General features: G+C 39.0%; 1 protein-coding gene across 1 annotated transcript in view; it reads left to right on the plus strand.

The window, feature by feature from the left end:
* The window catches only part of ubr1 (ubiquitin protein ligase E3 component n-recognin 1), a 128,542-nt gene that overhangs the window by 95,579 nt on the left and 20,690 nt on the right, over positions 1-12,273 (plus strand). The window contains exons 32-39 of the mRNA XM_048227879.1: positions 1,985-2,137; positions 2,630-2,730; positions 3,199-3,295; positions 4,629-4,777; positions 5,127-5,182; positions 5,270-5,366; positions 7,686-7,753; positions 11,945-12,092. Coding sequence (XP_048083836.1) covers positions 1,985-2,137; positions 2,630-2,730; positions 3,199-3,295; positions 4,629-4,777; positions 5,127-5,182; positions 5,270-5,366; positions 7,686-7,753; positions 11,945-12,092 — 869 coding nt within the window. The remainder of the gene's footprint in view (positions 1-1,984; positions 2,138-2,629; positions 2,731-3,198; positions 3,296-4,628; positions 4,778-5,126; positions 5,183-5,269; positions 5,367-7,685; positions 7,754-11,944; positions 12,093-12,273) is intronic.

Genomic DNA, 12,273 nt, shown 5'->3' on the forward strand with positions numbered 1-12,273 from the left:
TAAAAGTGGGTTGGGAAAAACAATGGGCGCTTCATACAAGGACTGTAATTTACGCGAGCGAACATCTAATAAGGATAGGGACGATGTTCACATGAAGTGTAATTCCCATTTCTTGAAGCCGAAATAAATCTGAGGATGTTTATCGGACATGCTTGGTTTTTACTGCAGGATGCGTTAATCTTGTAATCAATAAGGACCTAGGTAATGTTACCGTTAAGCGTTGGTTGAGTGATGGAGGCATTTGATTTATTGCATTTGTAGAAAACTATAAATGCGGTTATACCAAGCAAATGTATAGCAGCACTGTTTGTATCTTCGACTGTCATTTATTGCACGTGCTACAAAATCATTCTGTGCAATGGAAGATTTACCAACGTTACACGGTCTGATACAGTTTGCCTATACATCGCGTGAGACTGAGGCGCCTGTTTATTTTGTTTTAAGTGCGTGCAGGGTGTGAGAGGGGAATCATGTGCTTTGATTACAGCTTGGTAGTTGTAGTCTGTGAAATTAAAAAGCGTGTGTGTGAAGTATCAAACAATGACACCTTCATTTCATTATGGCTGCTTTAGCAAAACACCTTAAGCTACTGTGTAGTGGGTCCCATTTAGAAGTGGCTACTTCATTCAAGGCTTTCCTTGACTCATGGAGCTGCGTGAATGTTATTACAACTTTTCGCCCGCGATATGACAGTTTAAGTCCAGCTTGATACTGTAAGGCGAAGCCATTGGTTTCCAAAGGAGATTTTATTTGTGTAGCCAGCATACCTTATAATCCTACCTGTAGCTTAGGGAAGCTAACAGCTTTCTATTAGGATCTAGTTTGTTAGTTACCGTTTTGTCGTAACTCCCTGATGCATTTTTGCATTTAGAATAGCCAGAGCGTGTATATCTCAATCGAAAATTAAACAATATCGGTGCCTATGGACTAGGCTGGGTGAACCCAGCCTGATCTGCGCCCGCTATTTATTTTTGATTTCTTAAAAGATTGAGCTTGGTCTGATGAAAGCCAGACTAGCCATGGACCTCAGTTAAACAATGCAAGGGAACATGAATCAGCCTATATTTGCACTAACAATAACGGACAAAAGCTCTTCAACTTTGGCCCGTTAAAATGTATATGAACAGTCTAGCGACGCATTTCATCAAGGCCCATTTGGACATGTCAGTTATTTGCACCACTGGTTAGATGTAAAACAGCATTTCGTTTTCAGACTAGGCTACTGTTACTTAATTTGTGCATTAACAATAACGTTTCAGACTACTGTTACTTAATTTGTGCATTGACAATAAAAGTATTACATGAACTAAAAGATGACTAAAATCTTATGTAGAAGAAGAAACATTCACAAAAAAAATCCATCCATCCAAAATGACCTTTGTTTTTGATAGCTGTTGAAAACGGCATGGAACTGACAGAGATGTTTTTGTTTAAAAATACATAAAAAAAATAAATAAATAAATAAATAACATTATGCTGATACCCAAATGCTTTTCCCAAATACAATGTAGCCTACAGGTGTAAGTGACCTTTCATCAATCCAGTTGCAATGGATGAACTGTGATGAACTGCCCTACTTGTGATTGTTTAGAGATTTTAAAGGTTTTATAACAATGCTACATCTTCTTTGGCTATTCTACAATCTATTCACCTTTTCAGCACCAGTAGGCTACTTTCTGTGCAGCCATTAACACACACTCAGGCATGCCAAACAAGCATACACAAAAGTTTCAAGAGTGGGGGATGGAGTAAAATATGGAGACAAATTGAAGTGTGATTTATTTTTCATGAACGGATGTACAGGACTGAGCGGGCGGTCATATTTTGTACCGCTATCGGTACATCTAGTTACTGTTGTAATTAGCTATGAAAATGATAAAGGTAGTGATATTATTCCAATCTTATTCCTGTGTAATCCAATTGTATGAAAGAGGTGAATAAGCTCCAATTTAACATAATTGACTTAACATTTTTTTTATGGAAGGTATTTTGAAGCAGTTCAGAACACCACACGGAATCGCCTACATGCCGAGATGATTATTGACCTGGAGAATGGGGAATATCTTTGTCCCCTCTGCAAGTCGCTATGCAACACGGTGATCCCACTCATTCCACTGGAGCCTGTCTCCCTCAACTAGTGCGTCAGCTGTGGCTCTTATCCTCTCTCATCTCTTTGGTGGCATTCACACAGAGAACAAGGCACTCAAAATTAAACATAGTTTACATTTTGAGGTTGCATTTATTTCAACATTGGGTCATTGCTTAGCTGTCTGTCTTAGCTAAGTCAGGGAGCTAGCTATCTAGCTAGCTATCAAGTGTAACATGTCAGCAACAGCAAACATGAAACCAATTTTCACTTCACTTTTTTAACTCTCATATTCTGGAATTCGGATTAAGCAGATTGAAGGTAAAAAAAAAAGTGTCTCATAGTCTCAATGTGAATGCTGCCTTAGTTTTTTCATATTTTGGTAAAACTCCACTCTCATTTTTTGAGGCATGCTTGCTAGTATGCCTTAACATTTTACTCTGTTGGATTGCTGTAGCACCAGTCATCTTGTTCTGTCATCATCTTCCTTCCTATCTTTATCTTCTCACTCTAAATATCTCTGTCCCTCTGTCTCTCTCTTAGTGAGAGTGCTGAGATAGTTGGCCAGCTCCTTACTCTTCAGCGCTGGATTCAGATAATCATTGCTCGTATCAAAGGACTCCATGATGCAGCACAGGAAGCTGGTAACATACTCCTACCTAACACACTTTAACACAGACACTCTTGTATTGTAACAGTATAAGTATATATACTCTTTTGATCCCATGAGGGAAATTTGGTCTCTGCATTTATCCCAATCCGTGAATTAATGAACACACACAGCACACAGTGAACACAGTGAGGTGAAGCACACACTAACCCAGAGCAGTGAGCTGCTACAGCGGCGCTCGGGGAGCAGTGAGGGGTTAGGTGCCTTGCTCAAGGGCATTCAGCTGTGGATGTGGGCATGGGACAGCAGTGCTCAACCACTTCCCCTGCCCACATTTTGCCTACTGGTCGGGGATCGAACCAGCAACCCTTCGGTTACAAGCCCAAAGCCGTAACCAGTAGGCCACGGCTGCCCCATTCAATTCAATTCAATAACATTAAATTACTTCACACAGTTATAACAAAGAATCCCCCTCAATATTTTGTGTGCTTTTGTGTGACAGAGGAAAGCAGTGAGAGTGCCACTGTGGCTGAATTGGGCACATTTGGAGAAGAACAAGCTGAGTTTCGCTCCATTCTCAGCTTTGGTGTGCAGGAGCCGTGAGTTTTCTGATACTAATTTTCAATTTTACTGTGATATGTCACTGAAGTTTCATAATTGGAATTTATGAATCTTTGTTGTACTTGCTATTAGGGCTGTCACTTTTGTGAAAAAATCCTGTTTGATTTTTGAGACATAAGTGTTCATTGAATCGATTGTAAAATCGATTTTTTATGTCTAAAGACGTTTCCATTTTCAACGCCAAATATAGGCCAATCCACAAACAACTAACAGGCATTAGGACAAACGTAAAGAGGGCGCTTGAAGACGCAAGGCAGCAATATTTCTGATGATTTATTGGCGTGAAGTTTTGTGCCTGCAGTACTGCTGCAGGTGTTGTGCCTCCTGGTTTTTCCCACCTACTGGTTTCCTTGTGCGTGCTCGTGTTTCTCACCACAGCTGCAGGAGTTGTCAAACATTCACAAACAAGTTGTTTTAGACGGATTTGAAGTCGCATTTCATATCTATCCCATGATCATTACACTACAACCACTCGTACAAAATACATGTAAAATAAAGGCTATCATTTTGCACACTTATAGCATTAAAGTGGATTCGAACCAGCAATAAATACGCACACCGATGAATCAGACCGACCGATCAGCGCATTATCTCTTTGAGCCACTCCAATTCGCTGAAAACCGTCATCAAATCACCTATTAATTAACCACGCAAGCAACATTTTGTCTTGCATTAGGTGACACAAATGGTATTGCCTTTATCTTCTAACTCCTTGTCTGAGCGACTACCAGGCCTATGGTTTTGAAAAGTCAAATGTTCCCTGACAAAGACATTCGTAAGAATGTTTATTGACTTGAAAAATACGCTAATTTTTTGCAACCGCTTTGTTCCTCTCCATAGTTTGATCCAAAAATCCGAAGTAGGCCTACTTCCACATTGAACTCCTCAAGTTATTAGGGCCTATCACTCGTCTCTCATGTCGCACAGGTTGATCGCGTTGTCCTCCATTTTTTGGCAAAACACGAGCAGCACAGCAGCTGATTGAAACAGCTGTTTCCGTTGCATAAAATTGGTGGGAATTTTCTTTTTAGCTTTCGTAATGCTTACTGCACTTCGGAATTCTTTTATATTCTTATATTCTTGTTTGTGAATTTTGTTACATCTATCTTTTTTATTTGTTTAATTCGTTTCAAATTAATAGTGTACATATTTGGTTAAAATCGGTTCCCTATTTTAGTTTTCGAAACTTGTGTTGTTTGGTCCAATCGATTTTCGAACGTAAAGTGACAGCCCTGCTTGCTATACTGATTCATATGAAAAGCTATGGATTTTCTACAATTTATCTTTGTTACCTTGGCTTATCTTTTCCAGGCGCAAGTTCTCAGACAGCATATTGCAAATGGTGCAGGTGTGTGCCACAACTGTTCACCGGGTAGGCCTGCAGGTACCACCTAATGAGCAGTGTCCACACGTACCTGTTATGTCATGGAACACTTGTGCCTACACCATCCAGGCAACAGGTATGAAACTGTGTTTTCTAATCATTTCACTCCTCACTTTTCTCCATATGGTTTAATTTTAGAACAGTTATTTCACTGATTTCACAATGATTTTCTCTGGTAAAGCACAGCATTTTTGGTGTTCTACAAATTGTTCCCAATGGCAAAAGCTTGAAGACTGTGCAATGTTTGACAGACATACCAACAGTAACTAAGAGAGGCGGGACTTGCCAACTGATACATCTGCCCGGCACAATTAGAATTTCTTGGAATTATTTTGTGTTCTGCCACTTCCTCTGTGATGTCTCCATTTATTTTTTCTCTACTATGTATTTATGTAATGTAATGTGAGTCTTTGTCTCTCTTTCAGAAAACATGTTGGTGGAGGAGGGAAAGGCCCTATTTGGCTCCTTACAGGGCAGACAAGTATGTCAAGGATATAGTCTTTTTTTAAAAAAGAAAGATGAGCCTCTTTGTGTGTGTATATGCCTGATTTTGATTACTGTGCTTCAGCTGGCAGGTTTGAAGGCTCTGGTTCAGTTTTCTGCAGCCCAGAGGCTAAGGAGTTCCCAGGCTGTTATCCAGAAGCATTTTACCAACATGTTAACAGGTGTGTGATGGCTGAACAGTTCGTAAATGTGTGTTCAAAGTCCTTAACCCCCTTAGGTAGGGCTGTCAAAGTTAATTACAGCACATGCAAATGTATTGTACTGTTATTTGTAGACTTCTTATCGTCTACAGTGTATGACCATGAACTGTACTGTTATCACTGGACTTCTCTTTACGGTGCATGCAAATGCACTACTGTTATCCGTGGGCTTCTCTTTACGGTGCATGCAAATGCACTACTGTTATCACTGGACTTCTCTTTACGGTGCATGCAAATGCACTACTGTTATCACTGGACTTCTCTTTACGGTGCATGCAAATGCACTACTGTTATCACTGGGCCTTTTCTTCTCCTCCTTCTTCTTCTTATTATTACAGTGCATGCAAAGCAATTCACTGTATTGTAATTCAGTGGCTTCTTCTGACGTATTACAGTGCATGCAAAGCAATTAATATGAACGATGACGTTCACACATACTATGATAAAAACGACATGAAGAACGATATCGTTGGGCATCACTTTCAGAGCGAATTTGAGAATGATAAAAAGCTAACAGCGAATCAGAACCCATCGAATTTTAGCCATCACATTCATTAACACAAGGAGTGACTTTGCTTATGCTTGGTCAGTGGTCGCTTTTATCATTATGGTTGTAGTTATCGTAATAGTTATCATTCCTGGTGTGAACAGCCCTTTACACAGATAAACCTTACAAACATTTAAAAGGAGCATTAAGTAAAACCATCTGTTGCTAATCTTATATGAAGATCAAAAAATAAAATAAAAAGTATAAAAAGACACACCTAGTGCTTATCATTTGACTTAATTTATGGTTGTGGGGTTTGGATACTCTTTTGTCCAAAGCGACATAAATTTAACTATTGTATTGTTGTTAATTGTAAGAGTAAACATTTTAAAGTTCGGTAAGACTATATTAAGGGGAATAGCAATGATAAACAACAATATCAATTCAATCAAAAGAATGAAATTAATCAAATACTATAACATACAAATCATAATAACGCAAAAGAAACATTTAATAATCTAAGTGCATGCTGAACAGATATGCCTTTAGACCCCTCTTGAAAGACCCAAAACTACCACAGGAACGGAGAGCACTGGGCAACTCATTCCACCAACATGGAACCACTGAGGAAAAGAGTCTTGAATTTGACCTAGCGTTTATGGCTGGTTGACACAACAGACGCTCATCAGAAAATTGCAGTGGATGGTTGGGGATGTATATCTTGATCATTGAATTGAGATAGTTGGGAACAGATCCAGTCAAAATTCTAGGTTTTGGAGAAAGTGGTCTTCTATTGCTTGAAGACCACTTTCTCCAAAACCTCTGTCAAGAAATGAAGGGAGACAGGTCTGTACATCAGTTGGATTAAGTGTACTTTTCTTTAGCAAAGGTGTAACCCTTGCCTGTTTAAAACAAGAAGGAACTATTCCAGAACTGAGTGAAGTATTAAACACATGTGTGACAGTCTATGGCATGTGACAGCAAGGGGGGACCCTCTATAACACTTTTTATTTTGAAGTGATTAATTTGGCTTAAAATGTTTTAGTTTGAAATTTTCAATTTCAGCACAGTGAAGCACTTAAAAATAAAACAAAAATAGATAGATAGATAGATAGATAGATAGATAGATAGATAGATAGATAGATATATGTAGTTGTGCTTCAAATAAAGACAAACATTTACCTACACTTTTTTCTTGTTTAAAATCATAATACATATGAATGTATTTGGAGAGCGAGGACAATGTGACCTTGAAATTGTGGCATTATAGGCAACACGATGAAAAATTTGGGTGCACCTAAATTTTGTGCTGGTGCCCCTGAATATAACTTAGGCACACCAGTGCAACCAATGCAACATATTAGTCTGGAGCCCTGCAATGTATTATTTTATACAGCATTCTGCATTTTCATGCACTGTAATTCCTTGGAATTGCATTTCTAGATGAATTTGTTTTTAGTGTTTTAGTGTTCAAATTAGAACACTTTAGAACTTTTTTAGTCTTTTAGTGTTCAAATTAGAACACTTTAGTTAGACCTCTTACATTAAGTTAGCTTAGACCAGTAATGGAGTCACAAATGTCCAAAGTAAATTGTTAAAAATGTTGTCTATGAACTAGAATTAGGCTATCTCATTCGCAGCTGGAATTTCGTCACTAGGATTTATTGTTTGCTGTCATTGTGAGTGAAAATGAAAAGTGTGACAACATGCCGTGCAGTCCCATCTGTTTCTGCTTCTTTTGATACTGTTTTGATTCTAACTGTTGATCTTGTATTCATGGTGTTCTCCTGTAGTCCTGGTGCCTGTTGCTAATGTAGAGGAGTCACCATCTATTCTAGAAGTGGATTTTTTCCACCTTTTGGTAAGTTACTTTATAGCTCCAGTAGCAATTTCTCTAACATTTTTTGTAAAAAAAATGCTAGTTGCTAGTTAATTCACTTATTACTTCTGTGTGAGCAAGTAGTACAGTGTCTATTAATTTGTTTATAAAATAGCCCCACATCATCACATACCCTTCACCATACCTGGAGATTGGCATGGGGTACTTTCCATAAGATCATCTCTCAATGCAAATCAAACCAGCTATTAGGCTAAAATAAAACCATGCCAATCTCTAGGTATGGTGAAGGGTATGTGATTATGTGGGGTTATTTTAATTCCAAAGGCCAAGGGAATCAGGATGCATAGTATCCTGGATCCATGAAATAACTGGCCTTTAATCTGCATTCCTCTGAGAATTTAGGGGTATTCCACCATTAGCTAAAAATGTGGAGAATGCAATGCAGTCAAGCATTATGGGCAATGTGGAGAGACAAGCCGGCAGCAGATTAAATGCTCATGAGAGAGAAAAAGATGCGGTTTTAAAATGATGTGCAGACCGAAGCTGCAGCAAGCAGGTGACATTTAGAAATGTATTTCACAAAATTCAAGACCAAGAACAGACAGACTATGTAACTGGACACATAGAGGCCAAAAATATTGAGAATTCTACCGGGAATGTTATTGAAGTCGAAGGAGTCAATAGTGGCAAGCTGAGGCAAGCCCAAAGGCTGCCAACGAGGGCCCGGTGCTAATTGTAAAGCAATTTACAACAGATTCACTGAACAAAAATGCTATAGGCACAAGCTGGCAGCAGAGCAAATGCTCGGCAGGCCACCTCCGAGAGAGCGAGAGAAAAAAAGATGCGCATTTAAAATCAGGGCCTAAATTTCAGCGCGGGATTGCGGGTATTGTGCATAATTTATTAAGTCCCGCAATTCTAGCCATCATAATGCGATAAATTCCTGCACACATTTTACAGCGCTGTCTGATAACGTTAATCTAATAATGGAGCGGCCTGAATGCGGGACTATTGACTGGACGGACCAACTCTGACTTCAATTGAACATAGCCCCATGCAGAGACAAACACGCGTGCAGGACCACTTTGTGGGTGCCTCTCTTTATCTATCTCTCTCTCTCTCAGCGGATTTGTCACCGCTGAAGTCAAACTATGCTAGGCCTAGGTGCTTCTACATCAACCGCTATCAACAGGAAAGGAAAACATAAGTTTAGCGATCAGGAACCGTCTGGAATTTTGCAAACAGAAGCATGACAGCCTATAACGCAAGAGAACCTGGATGTGTTCTCCATTTGAAGAACCTTATAATCGATTGCGGACATGAAGAGACAGCTACAGACACGGAGCGCATAGGCCTACTTTCACTTTCTAGAGTGCGCACTCATTACGTGAAAGATAATTTGTAGCAAAACAGTGATCAAATATTATGGCAGTGAGTTTTGTTTTCAAATGTTTTCATGCATGTCTGGATAACGGGTGAGGAATGTTTAGGAGACGGACTATCGTAAATCCTCAAATTATGGCTAGGGACTTTTATTTGGCCTGCGCAAAGCACAGCACCTTTATTTGGGGCAGGCTTCCAGACTTTGTTTGGAGCGGCATACTGGTAGGCTATCAAAAGCAGAAGATGTTCGATTTGGGATTTAATTTACATTTGGACTGTTTGATTATATTGCTAAATATCGGGACTGATGACCACTGAAATTTGTGGGGTATTTGATGGGTCACTATTAAGTTTTATGTAGTTGAAAGAGTGTCGGGATTTCCATTCGCTTATTGCGAGATAAGGCATCCGCATTCATTCATTCATTCATGGAACGTGTGCTGTGCTGTAATGGAAACCTTATTCCGTATAGCCAAAGAGGTCTACGATAGGCTAAATTGAGTTATTTTTTTTAATTATGCATGATTTACTTTTTTATAAAATTCGTAGGCTGATGCCTGGCAGCAATAATTGTGTTTAAATGTAGGTTATTGCTTTAGCCTCTGGCAAGCTCAGAAGGGGACGGCAAGCGACTGGTAGCTTGAGAGCTACGTGTTGGAGACATGTAGGACAATGACTTTTCATTGGCAACAATATTAAACCAACCAACAATATAAAATATTAAGAAGAGCTCTTTTATGAGTTAAATTGAAACAATGTAGGCAATTATTACTGGCCTTTATTTGTCCGAATCTGAGGTCCGGATATAAATAGAATCCTGGCCATAATTTGAGGATTTAGGTATGCACGTGTGTTTCAGGCATAGTGCAAACACTAATCTCTGTCTGAAAGTGCACAGAACTTTGTGCGTTTGAGAGCGCTCTCTCGCAATTTCACCACAATGCGTACTGCTGTCTGGTTGCTAGCTAGCTAAAGAGTTAGAGATAGCCAAGATAACATTTGAAATATACGTGTCTGTGTCTGTAAGAGTGCTTCATTGGCATCATATCAAGCAATGACAATAGAACATCACACAAAATTATATTTATCTTCTCTTATTGCTTAAGAACACTAAGGACATGCCTGTTTGGGAGATCAGAACTAAGTGCCATTTCATCCCATTGCCTGAAATGCTTAATCTTGGTGTTCTAAACAGTCTTTGGCTTCATGACAAGCTACAATGACAAGTTTTATAAAAATTATATTGGTCTAGATCAGGGGTTCTCAAACTTTTAGTAGTAGCAGTAGTATAGCTACAACTCTGTTCTATGCAAGTCAAATTTGTGATATCAGTGTGTAAATGGCTTTTATATGGTAACATAAACAATCTAGTAATAATCATAATATGTACATCACATTTAGGAAATCGGTTTGTTAGAATTTTTGCATACGTTAAGTATGGGTATTTGGGGCTATATAGCCCTGGATGTATTTTTGTTAGCCCTGGATCTCTCGCAACCCTTTTTATTAAAAAAAAGAGCAAGTAACACATAACATCCCGCATTAAAACCTTTTTTTCCGATCGCGCATTAAAACCTGGACCTATTTATCAAACATACAAGCAAGATACAGGTGTCCTCTCACTCTTCTTCATGCAGCAGATCTTACTTCAACGTTACTTACCATAAAACATAATTTGGAACGTAGGCTACTTAGAGCGCACACAAGAAAGAAAAGAGACAGAAAGAGCCAGTTCCAGGGCTGGGCATGTCATTGTTTGTGTTTCCTATTTAGTAGTTGTAGGTAGGTATAGGTAGGTAAGTTATAAGGAAATCAAGGCAACGAGGATAAGGAGGTGGCTGAGTTATGCTGTTCTCGTAATTTACAAGTTCAGGTTGGTTATCAACCTGCCCTGCACTCACTAGCCTATAGTTTAAAGCATGGCCAAATAGTGCTGGCATATAGTTACTTTGCCTTTGTAGAACTGAATTCTCCTTAAGCTAAGCATAACATAAACTATATGATATGCATCTTTGCTAATTAGAACATATTCCACTCTGCTAGGTGGCTAGCCTATATAGTTTTTTTTAATAGTAAACAGAAATGTCAAGATAGCAATTAATAGTCATTCAGTGTTTCCCAGATAACTGAATTCCATTTGTGGTGGTTGGTTTGCAGAATTAGCTTCAATGCAACAGTTTTTAACAAATTAGCACAGCGTGGTTATGATGCTAACCAGATTTAAGCACAATTTAGTACAACCTGGAAAGTCATTGTGTGGTGGTCAAGGTTGATATTGTGGTGGGCCGCCACAAATAAGTCAATGTATGGGAAACACTGTCATTACATCCTTTTATTGTCAATGTAATGATGACTGCTTCTGATAAGTTAATTTATGCTTTTTGTCAATATTATGCAATCAATGTGACACAAATGAGGCTACGTGTAGAGTCAGTGGATTAATCTATCAAAAGGGAGCTGCAAGAGCACTTGAATTTCCCCTTGGGGATCAATAAAGTATCTATCTATCTAAAATGGGAATTATGAGAACTGTTTAGACTCAGTGGATTAAGCCCTGAATGTTTTCACCTTCTAGCGACACCCCTGTACTCCTTCTTATGGATAGACGGATCCACCTTACCAAAAACATTATTTCCTGTTTCAAATACAACCCTGTCCCAATTAGCTGTACTGAGAGCTGCTCGATTATTTAAATGGAAATTTCATAAAAACACTTAATTTAGCCTACGTATAACTGCAAGGATACAGCATAGTCCTCACTCTCTGGTTTCAGTAACTTCATTGCTGTCTTATTCTCTCTTTTTCTCTATCTTGGTCTCTCTCTGTCAGGTGGGTCTGGTTCTATCAATCCCTTCTTTGTATCAGGAAGAGACAGTTGATCTGCAACCTTCATCCATAAGCACTGCCTATAACCACTTACATCTGCTGCACCTGGTCATCATGGCCCATGTCTTGCAAATTATGTTGTCATCACAAGGTAATCCATTTAATAGACACATATACATACACTGTCTTACAAACACCCAGACTGCCTGTTCTCTTTCAGTCCAGTTCACTCACAACATTTCCCTAAGACGGGTGATTAGAAACTGGTTCAGATTGGTTACTGTCTCGCGTTGTCCTTCAGAAAACCTACGTTATATCCATAACCATAGGTT

This window comes from Alosa alosa, chromosome 2 (genome assembly GCF_017589495.1).
Source record: "Alosa alosa isolate M-15738 ecotype Scorff River chromosome 2, AALO_Geno_1.1, whole genome shotgun sequence".
NCBI classification, from domain to species: domain Eukaryota; kingdom Metazoa; phylum Chordata; class Actinopteri; order Clupeiformes; family Clupeidae; genus Alosa; species Alosa alosa.